General features: G+C 42.3%; 1 protein-coding gene across 1 annotated transcript; it reads left to right on the top strand.

Annotated features, from left to right (window-relative positions):
- The first annotated feature begins 2,860 nt into the window (after positions 1-2,860).
- On the top strand, positions 2,861-4,063 carry LOC119740037 (G-protein coupled receptor moody-like). The gene has a single exon (XM_038215235.1). The coding sequence runs from the start codon at positions 2,861-2,863 to the stop codon at positions 4,061-4,063; it is 1,203 nt and encodes a 400-aa protein (XP_038071163.1).
- Positions 4,064-17,625: the final 13,562 nt, after the last annotated feature.

Here is a 17,625-nt window from a genome sequence, read left to right as displayed (position 1 = left end):
TATCTTGTAATGAATCAGCTCATTACGTTAATATTTGAATCACGCGTTTTGTATTCGTCTATCTGGTGGTGACGTGACGTGCAGCCAGGCCGTTCCCTATACGTTCTATCAGAATCTCTGCTACTCTCGTGTATTTTCCTCTCACTGGATCGAAAACCCGTCGTTACACTGTGTCTACGTACTGTGTATATACATTATGTGTGTGCCCACGTTTGTTTATGGTATAAATCGAGGATTTTCTTTTGTTCCTCTTTCCTTTTCCTTTGTTTGTACCTCAACTTTTTTTGCAACAGCTCTTATTGGTTTTGTACACGTTTTCTAATCGAGGTCGTCCTCGATTTGGTTCCTGTCCTCAATTCATCGATGATGTTGCACGTGAGCGTCCTCGATTTACACCATAAACGAACCCATGCACACCCACCCAGTTCGGCCTAGTCTGAACAGCTGTTGAAATTATTGTTCATAAGTGCACTGTCACAAAAGCGCATGCGCACATGAGGTCCTACTGACTCAGAAAGAGTTAGGAGCGTCTCGCCCTTCATTCAGAAGCTAAAATCAATTGATTACTTGTCGTATGCCGTTTTATTTTCGTGTTCTGTCTCCCTAAAAAGCTCATAACTATTGTAATGCGAGAAAATTGTCAAGTCAATTTAAAACTCTGTTTTTCGGGGTGCCACACCAAAAAAGCTCGTATATAATACCAACTTAAACTGATATTTGTCGTCTGGCGTCTTCGTCCCTTGAATGTTTTTACGTATGCGTGTTAAATACAGTCAGTGAGTGGATGAGGGTGTATGAAACGTTTACCAAGTTTTGTTGCGGTTGTAGTCTAAATACTTATTGTCATTATTATTCGGTTAGATAGGCATTTAAACAACCAACATTTTAGGGCGCGTTTTAGTGGGTTAAATGAGGAAAAAACACAATGCAAGATTTTCTCAGGCATGTTTTTGCGCTTGTGCGAATTCCACTCTCTGTAAAATGTGGTGTAAATCTTTTGCACATGCAAGGCGCGAGAAAATGCTACACGTCCATAGAAGAGATTGAGGAGATTGGTTACGTCTCGATAGTCCGAAGTACCATTGGTCCAAAGTACCATTGGTCCGAAGTCCCATTGGTCCGAAGTCCATTTGGTCCGACGTCCAATTGGTCCGAAGTCCCATCAGTCCGACATCCCATTGGTCCGAAGTCCAATTGGTCCGAAGTCCAATTGGTCCGACGAAACATAATACTTGTGTAGTTGCACTGGTTCATGTTGACTGACCCTAACCCCAACCCTAACCCTAATCCTATGGGGCGTTGGACCAATGGGACTTCGGACCAATGAGACTTTGGACCAATGGGACGTCGGACCAATGGGACGTCGGGCCAATGGGACGGCGGACTAATGGGACGTCGGACCAATGGGACGTCGGACCAATTGGACGTCGGACCAATGGGACATAGACCAATGGAAATTCGGACCAATGAGACGTTGGACTATACGTCGGACGGTCGGACCAATGGGACGTCGGACCAATGGGACGTCGGACCAATGCGATGTCGGACCAATTGGACGTCGGACCAATGGGACATAGACCAATGGAAATTTGGACCAATGAGACGTTGGACTATACGTCGGACCAATGGGACGTCGGACCAATGGGACGTCGGACCAATGGGACGTCGGACCAATGGGACGTCAGACCAATTGGACGTCGGACCAATGGGACGTCAGACCAATTGGACGTCGGACCAATGGGACTGCAGACTAAGGCCAAAAAAAAAAGTCTCCGGTTTCTGGTATGCACGCGCATCGCCGTAGCCATGCGCGTCGGCAAAATAAAAAAGGTTTTTTTTCAATACAAGATGAAGTCTCAAAACAGCCAAACTCACTGGTTTGACTGGAATCCTGCTGCTGCACAATTTTAACGTGTTTTTAGATGGGGTTATGATCGAGAATAAGCTTTATGTGGCCTCTCTGGACTCCCATGTATTTGCACTAAGTTTAGTCGGGCACCATTTGCAGTCATCAGCCGACATTTGAATTAAAAAAACCAGGTAAAAAAAAAAGCCGCGTCGCCGCACCACTTTTGGGGCAAGCTCCATACCAGAAACCGGAGACTTTTTTTTTGGCCTAATGGGACTTCGGACCAATGGGACGTCGGACCAATGGGACTTCGGATGAATGGGACTTCGGACAAATGGGACGTCGGACCAATGAGACGTCGGACCAATGGGACATCGGACCAATGGGACTTCGGACAAATGAGACGTCGGACCAATGGGACGTCGGACCAATGGGACGTCGGACCAATGGGACTGCAGACTAATGGGACGTCGGACCAATGGTACTTCGAACTATAGAGACGTCCCCGAGGAGACTTGCTCTACATCACTGTTAGTGACGTGAATTGGGGATATAGCTATACTATTTTATTAACCGCATTAGACTTTCATGAAAAGAAGACAGGGTTTGCAAAAAAGAATAAGTGAACACCTGTGTCCAGATGACATGTAAAAACTCTTCCTTTTCAAGTTTCTTGCCGCAGGAAATCACTGCTCATTCTTGTAATCAGCCCAATTATATTCTGAGCAGTTGCACCTGATGTTCTTCTTAATTGACTTTTGACACTCCTAATTACGTTCTCTCCGTTAACGTCATTAAAAAATGAAATAAACATATTTCAAAGTGGAACAACAAGTAGCGGAAATAAGATAACGAGGTGTGACAGAATAAAAGCCGCGAAAACGTTTTGTCCGTCGAAGTATTGTATGTCGACAGCAAGCAGAAGTGTCATTGTTGTTACTCAGAAGGGGAATTGCGCTTTTACAACTTAATCAGCGTCTGCAGACCAACAGACAAAAAAACCCAGAAAACATGATGCCAAACGTTTCATCGCAAAATGGTTCCGTAGTCTCTGTCTTTGACAGTTACGCTGAGAAGCAGTTGTTAGCAGCTTTGTACGGTCTCATGTTTTTCACCGGTGTGCTGGGTAACAGCTCTGTCTTACTGGCCGTGGTTCTCTCCCGCAAACCGCGCAAAATCATCAACGGTTTTCTCGTCAACTTGGCCGTAGCTGACCTCGTAACCTGTCTGAGTCTGCCCATCATGATCTTGGCCGTGCTGAGTGAGAGCAAAGAGAATCTTCTCGTTTCGCAACACCTGTGCTCCTTTCAAGGAGTGTTACTCATCGTTTGTGTCGGGTGTAGCATGGACAACATCTCGGCAATCGCTATCCACCGCGCTCTCATCACTCGAAACCGAAACGGTAACCGTCTTGTCTCGCTGTGTTATCGAGCCACTCTGGCAACTATGGTCGCCGCTAGCTGGCTCATTCCCTTCGCACTGGCAATTCTGCCCATTGTGGGCGACTTCGGCTCTTATGGATACAGCGAACAACTGAGCACATGTACCCACAACTTGCAATCCAATGGCCCCGGTACTTATTCGAAGATCGCAGGTGCTGTCTTCGTCCTTGTACAGTTCTTTCTCACTTCACTTGGTTATGCAGCCGTCCTATTCGTCGTGCATAGGTATCTGAGAAAGGTGAACGCCGTTCCACAGCCGGTCGTAGCTGTAGTCAGTAGGAGCATGAGGCTGCGCCACACTCCTAACCCCACACAACCAGATACTACTGAGCAGCCTTGCAACGTAACTACAGCACGCAACATGTTGCAGGTGCCTGCCAGAAATCACCCGCAACAGCGACGGATGAACGGTGCTCTGTTCACCGGCCGGCTGCCCTCCCCAGCGGTCGCTGGTGGCAGACAACCCGCACCGGGCAGGCCAGCGCGTCGTCGAACCCGTGACGTGAAACTCAGTTTGTTTCTTGTCGTCTTCTTCTTTGTGGTGTGTTGCACTCCCTACGTTGTAGTCATTCCGCTCCTCGGGGACAGATTCCAGAAATTTGTCCCCTTTCTTGCAATGCTGCTCGTATCCAACAGTTGCATAAACCCTGTGATTTACACGGCCCGGCACCCAGACTTCAAAACAGTCATCCGCTGCATCTTGCTGTGTAATCTCTCCAAGATTCCCATGAAATCGGCTTTTCTACGACGAATGCTCAGCTTTCGTGGATAAGACTTTCATTCAGTTATCAAAAACAGCGCCCACGAATCGCTAAATTTTGAAGTCTCTGACAACCGACTTTCGTATAAAATAAAGAGCATCAATATCAAAAACGCTATTATGTAACTTGTAAGGAACAAAACGTTTATATTCCGCACTCTATTTACCAAATAATGTAAAAAGATAAACGAGCGATAAGAATGAAGCATCAATAAAGACGGTTTAACAACCCCCACCCCCTCCCCGCACACAAGATGCAGATTCGCTTAGGCCTTAAGGGACGGAAAATGTTATAAAAAAGTAAAGAAACCCATTTGAATTCCATGCTTCATTGTATAAGTTAACAATAAGGGGATGCATATAAAACTACACTATAAAAAGTGACTGCACCTGTGCACTAGCACATTTTTGTCCCAAAATAATGAACACTTGAGGCTCTTGACAGGAAATGAGGCAGTTGAGGTTATATTTGCAACAACAAGAAAGTGAAGCTCAAGTGCATAATAATGTGTTAAGAAATTGCCAGTTTTGTATCACATGGTGTACTTGAAGCACCTGGGGTGACAGTCGGCTTAACCTCAGGTATGTGTTTAACCCAACCTTGACACCTCACGTGCATCAACTTGTTCAATTCACGTGCATGATGTGACGAATATGGTCATTTTTCATTACAGTGTACGTATTAGAGACCTGTACACCATTATTGTATCACGAATATGCTTATACAATTTCCAGTAAACAACGTCAACAGCAATTTTGTATCAAAGGGATTTTTAAGCCACGACACCCTTTCCGTTATCTGGCTGGAAAGTTGATTTCTATTCATAATCCTACTGTAAAATATAAATGGCGTGTAAATCACGTGACCCCTTCCGACAAGGCGCCACTTTAATTTGAAGTTCGCGAAATCATCTGTGTGTTATTTGGTGGTTGTTTTTTTTTCATTTCATTTCGTTGTTTTTTTAAATATAATTTCTACTTACATAAGTTACTAACGAAACATCCTTAGAAAAAGATTACAAATTTTAAATTGCCGATAAAATGTGCGTTCGGGTCGAAACATGAAGGTAGCCTGCTTGACCATCGTGCAACATGTTCTTATCGGGAATAAACATCGGCTAAATGCCCACCCGGACGCCATTCCACGGTTATGCTCAAGCAGTGCAGCTTTGTGCGGTACAAAATCTCCACTATTCTGGCCAAAGGCTATAGCAAGGCTGCACACTTCCTACTAATTACCAAATTTCGCGGACTACATTCCCATACCCTTTCTGAGAGGGTCCAACTTTATTTCATTTGCTTGTCTCCAGTGATTGTTAGACAGAAGCTGTTACTTCCCTTGCACGGAAATTGCTTACCACAGTTGGCTAAGCATTAGCCTGTTTCCTGCGGCACGGCATTATTGTCTGTGCATTAGTTTCAATATTATTAGCAGCAGGCTTTCAATACAAATTGTCCAGTCTCGTAAAAAGGTGCACCGGTTTCGCCCGGAGGTGATTTTGGATTGCTTTTGACCGGCCGTGTTAATGTGACGCGACAGCCATGTCTTCCTTACGTTAAGCGTAATTTTTTAGCAGTGCACAGGCCTACAACAGTCCAATTAGTATGAGCCAAAGGTAACTAGACTTGCGCCTCATATCACGCAAGTCACCCTAGGTCGTAGGACATCAGAGGTCCCGCAACACTGACGTTCAGAGTGACTTGCACCCGAAGCCCTCGATGTTTTTTGTTTTTTTTGGAGGACCTTTATACTCTTTACGCTGAAATTTCGTGTAACAATTACACGGAGAGTACAGATATTAGGACTTTTCATCGCAAATTTCTTACACATTTAGAGAGTATAGTCCATTCGCTTTACAACAACGAAAACATTTTTTTTTCAATCGGATAAATATTTATTCAGTGATGGCGAATTGAAATCAAGTAGGGCTTTCTTTTCATTATGTCCACGGCGACTAATACTTTGACTGCCGCAATAAGAACGAAGAACAAAGCTTGCATTTGTGAAAAAAGGCTAACAAGTAGTGGGCAGAGACAGAGCGGCACAGTAAACATCTAAGAAGTTAACCAAACAGTCCTTTTTAGGACTACCATTTGTTCCAAAAGGATAAATGACCATTGTTACAAAAAATGTGATAAACAAAGAAAGATTAAAACATTAACGAAAGTAAAACTACCATCACCCCAAATCCATTACATTCCTAACAAAATACAATTGAGACCGTGGACAGATTGGAAAATCGGCACTTATTTTGAATTGGCCATAGCTCAATAAATGTTTACCCAATTAAAAAAGATTTGTCATTATTGAAAAGCTAATTAACTATCTTCTTTAAATATGTATAGATATTTGCGATGTATTTTTCTAAAAGGTGTGCAAAAGAGGACGCTTTGAGGGTTCCCCCTCCCCCAAGAGGTCGTACTTTTTTTGGGGGGGGGGGGAGTAATTTATTTTTTAGTCCCACGATTTGACCTTGGTATTGTGGCCTATTTTCGAGTAGTATAATAGGGGTGTAAGTGGCTCCACCTACGTCAAAATAGTCCGCCTCCCAGAAATTTGGTTTTTTTTCTGCAGCCAAAAGTGTTTGGCATTAACTTCTAAACAAATTGAAGAAAAAAATGGGAGCCCCAAAGCCAAATCCTGGGTGCGCCACTAGCACAAAACAGCGCGTTCCAGGCGAAAAGGCCCCTTTAATTCGGCAATACGGTCGCAGGTTTCCCGATAACAATCATACCCCTCGGACATCCAAAGAAACAAGTGGGTCCGCAAGCCGTTCTAATAATTATGCCACTCTGTGGTCCTACATTGTGACAAGCCGTAGCCCCGTGCCCACATCACGACCTAGGAAGTCAAATCCTCACTCCATCGATAAGTGATAAAGCATGTTTGGCTCTTGCTGACAGAGGCAAACTATAGAGACCGAGCGGCGTACAAATCCTACAAAACACTATGGGCTCGTCCCTCAAAATGTACTCTTCATTTTGTCTATTGAGCCACATATTGATTTTAGGTAGCCAAATGACTGAGTGGGATCGGATCTTCGTGTTTTGGGTTCGAACACCCGTTACGTGTGTTTAGACTTTTCAGTCATAGAGTTTTAATTAATGACCTATGAAATACCATAAGTATCTACGTAGCGTGTTGATCGGTTAGTTTTGCTGCTGGGGCTGTCCGCGAAGTCCAGGTTTAAACATCTTTGTAAAGATTCAAGGCAAATACATGCTACTCGGAGACCAGCACCATAGGGTGCTGGCTCGTCTCCTCCCGGTGCTTGACTCTAGGGTTGTATGGATGGATAGGGAAGGAAGTGCGGTGGGCCGGGAACGCCGAGATCCCAGTAGAGTGATAATGGAAGTCTGTCATGGTTCAGTAGCTCGACGCTTGTTCAACACCCCTTACTTTGTGTATTTCTTTATCCCCTCAAAACCGGGGGAAAGGGTTGCCTAACGCGGCGATTTTTAACACATCCCGGAATTCCATTTTAAACCAGAAAGGATTTCTTGAAAATTGAAAAATAATGATTAACCGTAATTATGTTTACTGACATATTCAACATTTTTGGTTTTGAGCGTATTTAAAAGAGTTCTTTACGCTCTTCAAAACAAAATCGAGAAATTGCTGCTCAAAATAAAATTGGGAAATGTATGAGCCATCGCGCCAGCCAATCGGAGTCAACTTTTATTATGACGGTCATTTTGATCAGAAATGTGGACTAAGCTGTTGATTGGTCAATTTGGCTGCCACGTTTTTTTTCGTAATACAGCAACGGGTTTACGGAAGACCCGATAAAAGGCGGCCGCTGAGTGGCCAGAAACTGGAGGTCAGATCAAGACGCAGTCTTGTTTTGCATCGCCGAATCGGCGCGAATTATCATAGCCGGAATTATGTGCACGCGGCTACTACTTAAGTGTTGGACGCCCTGGCCTAGTCGCGGGCGCGGTAGGCCCGTGCGTTGATAAACACCTTCCTCGGTCCTCTTAAAAAGTGCTTCAAGTTTCTTAAAGTTGGTGTATACGTGCTTTGGGGGTTTGGTACCTTCAAAAATAGATTTTTTTCAATTGAATTGATAAATTTCTACTCTCTAAATTCCAAAGAGTGAAAATTCACTCCATTCGAGTGAAGATTCACTCCTACAATCGGAAACTAGGGAATAGACGTTTTAGAGTGAAATTCCTTCAATCGTAAAGATCGACAGTTTTCACTCGAGTTTCGTCAGACTATTTCAATCAAACATAGGGGTGATTTTCACTCTAAAACGACTAGTCCCTAATTTCAATCTTTGGAATTTACAGAGTAACAATATATTAGTTGTAAGCTTTCCAATGAGACATCGCACGAAAAAAAAATCGGCCCATGACAAGTAATCAAATAATTCATTTCAACTTTTGAATTAATAGCGGGACGCTCCTATAATTCGTTCTAAATAGTTCGCGCAATTTCTGAACTGGAGCGCACTATTTAAAACCACTGTTTAAAACTGTATAAAGGCCTGCAAAAACAAACAAGCAAATTTATTTAGTTACAGGACATTAATTTCTTTCAAATTTCGTTTGGAAAAGAAAATCGAAATTTTGAAAAAGCACGTATGTACCAGCTTTAAACCAAGTTGGGTTAGGTTCTGGTGAACGGTGAACTTGGGACGCTGAGAAAGGGTTCACTGGACATAATTGCACATGGCACAGCGGACAGAACAATGAGATCTCACTGATGCCTGTCAGGCTGAGAGTCCTTATAAGGTAGAAGAAACTGAATTTCAGTGGAGTCCATAAAAGCCAGGATCAGCAATACTGAATATAATGTATAATGCAACACATATGAACAATACCATAAAGATCGATTTTTTTCTCGAAGCTCGAACCGGTACGAGTATTATTAAATCATCGTTATGCGTGACTGCGTGTATTATATAAGTGCAATCCCTGAGGTCAATGGATACATTTTGTATGGCTAACATGATAGTAGGCCTACTTTTTTCAGTTAATTTCTTTATTAATTTAGGCCTACTTCTTGTCCTTTTCATTTTCTTTTCTGTTTGGAGAGGGGGAGACCTCACTACCTCCACCGTCCATTGTAATGATTTCCATGTTGTCTCCATCTTGCACTGAGCTTATTGGATTTTCAACACCATCTGTCGAGTCTCTCCGCTTCAATGTAATTATGTCTTCTTCACGCTAGCTCTGCTGAGGTCCGTCTTCCTATAATTGGACAATGATAAAAAACACATCCACTGAGAATGTAAACATTAAGGTATGTACGGCCCGAGGCATGTATCTCTGGGCTGTATAGGAGTATAACCGAACATTTGCATCTACATGATTTATTAAAGCACGACTATAAAAAATGTCCCCATACGTCTTCGTGTATCAATCCATATCTGTCAAATGAATGTACGATGAACGGGAACGGGAGGGCAAAATCTCCGGGCTTGGTGGGGTTCGTGTGGGATCATTTCCCCCTAATTAACGGGCTGTTTAATTCGTCACTTTCGCGGCAACTTTGGGTGACAGCCCGATTGTCCAAAGGTTCGTTATAGTCCGAAGGTTTGATAGTCCGAAGGACCCATTAGTCCGAAAATAGAATAAGGTTAAATAATCCGAAGGTTCGATAGTCCCAATAGACGCTAAGATTCGATAGTCCGAATCGACAATAAGGTTCGATATTCCGAATTGACAGCATTGAACCTTAGAGTCAATTCGGACTGTATCGAACCTTGTGTGCTGAACCTTCGGACTATCGAACCTTCGGACATTTGAACTTTGTTCTTCGTTTCGGACTTTTGAACCTTCGGATACTAAACTTATTCTAAATTCGGACTAGGCCTATACCGAGCCTTCGGATAAATTAACCTTCGGAATATCGAAACTTCAGACTCACGAACCTTCGGAATATAGAAACTTCGGACTGACGGACCTTTGGACTATGGCATCAAATGTTCGGATTAACGAACCTTATTTCATTTTCGGATTAACGAACCCCCGGTTATGGGAAACTTGTGCGTTCAGACTATCGAACCTTCGAATCAATAAACCTTCGGACTATATCGGGCGAACCCCATGCACCACCCTCTGATAAGTAATGGCTCTATATTGACGCGCGTATTTTCTGCAAGACGTGGCTGCGTTGGGTTTTGTTCTTCACACGTTGTGCTCCCCTAATATCGAAATAAGATTTGTAGGCCTGTTATAATGCTGATGGATGGACTATTATGATGTCCCATAATCATGGCTCGTATAGTACAGACGTAATGACTCGGGAATGATTCATTCCTGCTGCGGAATGGAATGTGATTACATTACTTTTTTTTTCCTCCGCGTCTCCCTGCCTCTTATCGTTTCATTTCATTTCCCTTCGAAAGACGGTAAGATTGAAATTTCATTATTTTGTTCATTCAAAATTTAATATCAGCCATAATCCGTAATTATACAACTCTGAAAAAGACAAAAAATGTTGAACTTTTATCAAACTACATGTACAAAGGGTGTAGTCAACTACGATCTATGTCTTAACTGCTAGAAATCTACTAGCGTTTACGACGTATCTATTTTAACTGTCGACCAGTTTAACTGAATATTGTTTTAAACAATATTTTCACAGTTATTTAAATTAAATTGGTCTTAATATGGCCAGGCCCGTAATTGAGAAGTGATCGATATCTTTAACGGTGGTTTAAGTTTCGTATGTATATCTCCAGCTCATCATCAGCTAAATTTCTTTGGAAGACTTAGAAACGTTAGTATCCTTTGCGGTACAGTTAGAGCTAGACATATGAGTACCCCTTTGTTTTTCTTGACTTGATAAGATGCTATTCCTTTCACAATGTCAATGTCTTATGGAGGGCTGTCCCGGTGGGCCTAGTTTTGTATCACTTTTAGCCCATCGACTTTGCCCCATTGGCCTCTGCTTGTTCATCAATGTATGTTCTGCGCTCCATGAGATTTCAAGAGCAAAAAGGAGGAACTCGATCAGCACCAGTGATGTGAAACGGAAGTAACTGCTACTCTTTGAGGTTAGACTGGCATCCCCCCCCCTGAAAATGCAACTGCTATCGCTCACTCAACTCGGAAGACAGCTCTATCCCGGGGACCGGGAGGAGACGAGGAGTGCACTTACGCGGGGAGCAGCCTACGGGGAGCGACCCACGGATCAGCTGGAGTCAGACCCTTGCAGCTACGGCCACGGATCGCGGAGCGTGCCGTAGCATGTACCGAACGCATCAGGGTTAGAGTGTGTCATTATACAACGTATTCCCTTGGGGCGGGGAGGGACACTTCAATGCAGATATTAAAGGCATATTAACCGTGCTCTAAAACAAATACAATTGCATTTTCTCCTAACAAATTTTGACCTTTGAGTGTTTAATGTTCTATATTGATTTTTTTTGGAGGGGGGCGGGTTTTCTACTGCGAACAAATAAATCCGAGTAGACCGATTACCGGATTTCAAATCGATTGTAACGGGGGTAACCAGTCTACTCCCCGAGAACTGAATTATTATAGGGCAACAAATAGGTCTAATTCGACATTTGTAAAATAGCAATCTTAATAAAATAAATTTGTAATGCTTATTCAATACATGATGTAATACATACGATATACATGTAATGCAAAAACAATATATAGTATACGTATATAAATGTATAATACAGGGTGCCAAAAAAAGTTGTGCAAGCAGATATCCTTTAATTTCTCAAAAACTACTCAACATGAGTATTTCGTCTTGATGGAGCATATTAATTATACTCTTGTGTATATTCAGTAAAAATGCCTTGCAAGTGCGTTCATGCAAACCAGAGATCTATAAAGTTAGATCAACCCATAGCTTCTATAATATGTTAGATCATCTGTTTTTCACTCATTCCAATGGGATGGAATTTACACTTTTAACTTACTTTACATCAGAGTGAAAAAGGCCCATGACAATCTGATGCACTGATATCACTGACTGTGTAAATCCCATTGGAATAGCTTTTTACAATCTGTTAGATCTGTGGTTTGCATGAATGGATTTCCATGGCATTTTCGCTGATCATACACAAGAGTATAATTAATGTGCTCCATCGAGACGAAATACTCATGTTAAGTGGTTTTGAGGAATTAAAGGATATCACCCTGTACAAATATTATTTGTTTCGGAATGAAACTAGTCAATGGCACGAACAGCACATCCTTAAGAACAGTAAAAAGTCAAAGATATCTGACGCAAGTTTGAATCAGGGCAAAAAGAAGCGAAGGAGATAGCGAGTAGACTGCTGTCTGAAATCCTTTTTCCGGATTGTGCAGCCACCGGCCACCTCGAGTGGTCAGGATGTAGATACACCATCAGTCGCCGTCCGTATCCAGCCAGCCGGTCTTATCGCACGATAACCGGCAGCCGGCCACACTGCGCTACTCATATTGTTGAGATATAACAGATCTGCATTCAGATAAAAAAAAATGTTGTGCCGACCCATTTCCTGACTCGAATCGGGGATCTTTGAGCTTCTATCAAACAGTGAAGATGGTATGCCTGTGCGACGTACCTACATGCACCTTCCCCACAATTCTCTTGGAAAATTGGCCAGCGCGAATTCATGCGTATGCAACCCAATAGTGCATGGGGCAGGTGAAATATTTGGGGAATTGTGCCTTTGATGATACAAGCATGGAATTTGGCACACAGTCAGAGTATATGTCTTAAAGGGAACATGTAATAGGATTTTTCTGACAAAAATACATTTAAATTGTCTTTCTTAACTATGACTTTTCCCCTCCTTTGTAGCAGTAAAAAGGAGAAATTTCAACATTTTAGTTTTTATGCCAATGAAAATGTCTTTCTCATGACATACTCCGACTGTGTGCCAAACTCCATGCTTTTATCGTCAAAGGCACAATCCCATCACCTATATTCCGTACTGTATGGGGCCAATTTTATTGAATGAGCTGCTTGTCACACACACACACACCCACACAGACAGACACACACAACAATGCTTAGGAAATGAAAGGTTACCAGCCAAAATTCAATTAAATATAAATTGCTTGTAACAGGTACCTTGCTGTTTTTGCTAAGTACGCAAACGGGAGCATTTTCTGATTAACAGGTCCATTGAATTGGGCCTATGGGCCGTGGTACGGCACGCCTGGGTAAGCGCGCCAATGTGTTTCCCGCACAAATGGGTCATTCTCGTGGTCGGCTCGCTCGTGGGAAACCAATCTATCATTCCAAGTGCTGGAACCAAAAAGCCAAAGGAAATTGAATTACTATTGTTCGTGATATAAATATAATGTAGCACTTTGTACACACCCGGAATCAAAACCTGCCCTAAAGGATTTTTACTTAATTTTCAAAGGATTGTTCAAATCTGATTGAAAATTAACACTACGGGTATGTATGGATATCACGCGGTGCATCACGCGTAACGAAATGTACATTTTCTTGGTTAAGCCCCACTTATTTGATCTAACTTAGACAATTATGATAATGTACGCATCTGCGAAGTGCACAACTTCACATAAACTAAAAAGGTATGATATCAATGTTTTACGTATTCTGCGTGTGTGTGTGTGTGTCTGTTAGCAAACATTTTGTCAGCCCTTTTCCTTTTTGAATTTAAGACCACTATGTCAAATCAATTTTCAGCAAAAACATATAGAGTCACGATTCTTGTTTCCTCAAAAGTAACAGTAGTCACCAAAATGAAATTTCAGTATGCTATTGGTTTACTTTTAAACTTAAATTTTTGAATGCTCTGGTTACATTGGACATTGTCTGATGGCAGTGTAGGGCTATCGACACACGCTTCAATCTAACTAAAATAGAGCGATATCTTGCAACGGAAATGTAGCCTTTACAGAGACTTGCCAAATCCACGCTTTCTTTCTCCACAATAACGAATACTGCTCCGGAAAGGCAGCGTGTTTTTAAAGCCTTTGATACTGACTCGAAGTCTCGATTTCATAAGGCAGAGATATTAACAAGTCGCCATAACGTAAAGTCGCCCGTTGCTTCGCAATCTTGCGCCTTCCGTGTAAACCAATATGCAACTCTTAATCGAACCGGCTGGATTAAAGCTGGGAACTCGCTGTTTTGCCTTTTTTTTAATGGGATCGCTTAGCCCCCTCCCACCAGTTGCGAGAGTGGGCAAGAGACAAAGATAACAGGGAAAACGACCTGGGTTTGTGGGGGACACGCTGAAAAAAGGTTGACCAGCGGGAAAGGCGTTGTTGTCAGGAACACGCGCCATTTACAATGACAACTCGATTCTAAAGAACCTGCTACGGTAACCGCAGTTTTTCATTTAGTCAGTTCTTTCAACCTTTTTTCCCGAACCCTTTCGACCCACTGTATCCTATCTGAGGTTATGAGAAAAGTTCCGATAATCAAATCTAGACGCTATCAGGTGGCACAAATGGCCTTTTTTCTCTGTGGAATTCGATTATTTGTCTTTTTTTAGGTATGCTCCACTAAAGAAAAAGGACACAGAAATATCGTGGAACTCGTTTTGGATACACTGGCGTAATTGTCAACATGCACGACCACGCAAAAAAAAATTTAACGAATAAATTTGGGTTTCATTTCGCGCGGAGCTAAAAGGGGAGTGATGATGGCCAGGCTATGTTAGAATGAATGCAATGGATAAATTCATTTAGCAATGTTACCTATCACGCAGCCATTGAAAAGCCAGGGGCAATCTTTTACTCAAAGAGAGATTTTTGAACTATTATGGAGTGAGATAATGAACAGACGCGAACTCCTCATGTTTTTGTTAATTTTTGTAATTGAAGAACTTGAGGGCCACACTTCTACTCGTTTAATAAAAGCTTCCAGCCTGACAATTTTCCTGTTTTTCTCTTGATATGACGAAAAGACTTGTTTTTACCTTTTTTGCTGGTATCAGAGAACAAGCCTAGTGTCCTATGTGTACCTACCTTGTGAGTGGGGCAGTGTTATCGAATGAGGATAACCCCGTAACGTCAATGAGCTAAATCCCACGCATTGTGCAGAACAGATGCATGAAAAGACTTATAGTGACCATGCGTTACTAACCTTCTTTAGTCTTGATTTCTAACTCGCTGACGTCTTTGTAACAAACATATTAGCCACTCTATTCCGAGCGACCCAAAATCAAGACATGTTAAATACATGCGTGTCTTTTCCGGTGATTTTCGGAGAGGTTCCAATTCAATATGTTGTTTATTCCGCCGGAGTTAATGAGAGCGCAGCTGCCCCAACGAAGCCCTCGATTACCGGTTGATTACGGAGCGAGTTTGGGTGTCAAATCGAAGCGATTTCTGACCGGAAACTATATTACTTTCAAGAAGAGGAAAGCAGACTACGAGACAACAAATTTCATTTGCCTGGTGAGTTGATTGCAATTTGCCCGGCGCTATCTGGCATTAGTACAGCACCACTGAAGTACATGATTAGAGATTCTGTGTCATTAAAAACTTCACCAAAAATGTAATAGCTGATGAGACCTCGTTATTATGAATGATTATTGCAGGACCCCTGCAAACTCTCGGTCCTTCAGAAGTCGACTGTTTTAGAGAACTCCTCACGTACAACCATTAATTCAATGGAAGTGCCAGTTGGCTCTTATCGGTTGTATAGAGCACACATGATTAAGCCGGCTATACATAATTACATGTACACTGCCCGAACGGAGGCCTTAGTTTGAGGTAGAGAGCCCTCTAGAGTCAAGCATCGTGTCGTCGTTTCACACTGTTTTTTGTTTCTCTTGCTCTAGCGTAGCATGTCCCACACAGTTGAGCTGTGCTGATTAATCGAGTGGTTGAAGAGGTTTCCAAGAAGGATATTCACTGATTTCAATCTGTGTCAAGTTGGAAAAGGATGATCTCCAAGCGACGGGAAATCTTTCATGTTTACTGCAACGAATCTCTAACATGTTATGGTGGAAACTTGTTTACCACGTCTTAAAACGACCTCCATAAAAAAACTCAAGAATGCCCATCGGCGAATAGTATACTTACTTTCCGATCGAATATAAACGTGAACAATAATATGTAAGAGGTGCGGTGGGAACGTGACTGCCCTTTTAAAACAATACTTACATTACGGATTGTTGCGTTGTAGGAGGGTGTACGGACTCTGGGTAGTTCCAAGCTTTAGTCATGGACAGCTTTCCAACGAGATAAATGTCATCGTTATATAAAATAACTAGATCGAGCATCGTTTTATTACGCGAGTCAGTGGTACTGTATGCATGGACCAGATGGATTATACCACCAGCCAGCATATCGAATGCCCCATCAACTTCGGAATTTGTTTTATAATCCCCCGATTTGCAAACTTCCTTTCCACACCCTGCATATTTCTTTACGAGCAGCTGTAGACTGACATTCTTAATTTTGTTCTCAAGACACTCGACCCTGCCTCCCCCGGCCTCATGGATCTAGGGCACGCACCAGAACTTCTCGGTGAAATGCGATCTCCGCACGGTCTCCCTTGGTGTCGAGTTCGCTGGCTTGTTTGCGTAATTGAAGGGCCGGCAAACGCATGGGACCCTTGTCCATACAACTTGCGGGGCCCCCGGCCGGTCCCGGCGTTTTCCTACCCTAAAATCATCTTACACAGGATGTGATCTAAGACGACATGAAATAGGTCATGCAGAGTGGATTTCTCCGGTGTACGGAAAAACTCCAGGCTATATCGGAAGCTGAAATATAGGTAAAAACTTTCCCGGCTTTTCACCATTTAATTTATAAACAGCCGCAGAAAATGGAACATGAAGTACAAAGAAACGTCCTACGTGGGTTAACTTGTTCGGACATGAGCAGCTTTAGCACGATGACATTTAAACCCTTTCAAGTAACACTTTCTATGGAAGGTGTTGTGAATGCGCATTCTGTTGTTTTATAAACCACGACAAAGCTCGAAGAAACATTAGAGGGCATAGCATTTATTGATTCCTTTTAAAAGAAAGGGTCCACAAACTGTTAAATTCTCAGCAGAGCCTATTCGAGCAATTTGCCTTCATGTGGATACATTAATTACGTTCATTGAAACAAAATGATTAAATTGGCACTACAGAGGTATAGATAGCCGACCCATTTGTCAAACTCCTGAACAAACGTCTTTTTTTACCATTGTTTTCCATAGTTTGAGCCAAATGAATCAACTTAAATTTGTCTCCTTGTGTGTAGCACGAAGAGGCATACGGTAAAATCCTAGGAAACGCACCTACCGATTACATGTACATGACAAAAACCCTGCTGAAAGTGAAGATGGGGTGGTATCAAATACCCCGTGAAATTATTCCGCCTGTATTGGTTCCCATAGAAAGAAAAACAATCGTTGATGATCGATCTGGTACACGGTATACCCTATGGAGACATGTGCATAAAGGGAGCAAAAGATTGTATACGTCTCAACAGGGCAATTTCTATGGGTAAATACGTCTCCACAAGGTTATTACGAAATGTATATATATATGGAGTTTACTCAAACTCTTGGAATTTCCAAACTGTGTTTATCGGTCGAAAATTGAAGTATGTTATGCAAGGGGTATTAAATCCGAATTTCATTCCGGGGAATTAATTCTGGTAAACAAAGGAGCATTTTGAAACTAAAATTT

Source organism: Patiria miniata, unplaced genomic scaffold, assembly GCF_015706575.1.
Source record: "Patiria miniata isolate m_02_andy unplaced genomic scaffold, ASM1570657v1 HiC_scaffold_4, whole genome shotgun sequence".
Lineage (NCBI taxonomy): Eukaryota > Metazoa > Echinodermata > Asteroidea > Valvatida > Asterinidae > Patiria > Patiria miniata.
Note: the sequence above shows the minus strand (reverse complement) of the source record. Positions and strands in the feature narration are given on the sequence as shown.

Coding starts and splice junctions, on each gene's coding strand:
- LOC119740037 (XM_038215235.1), top strand. CDS start 2,861: ATGATGCCAAACGTTTCATCGCAAAATGGTTCCGTAGTCTCTGTCTTT.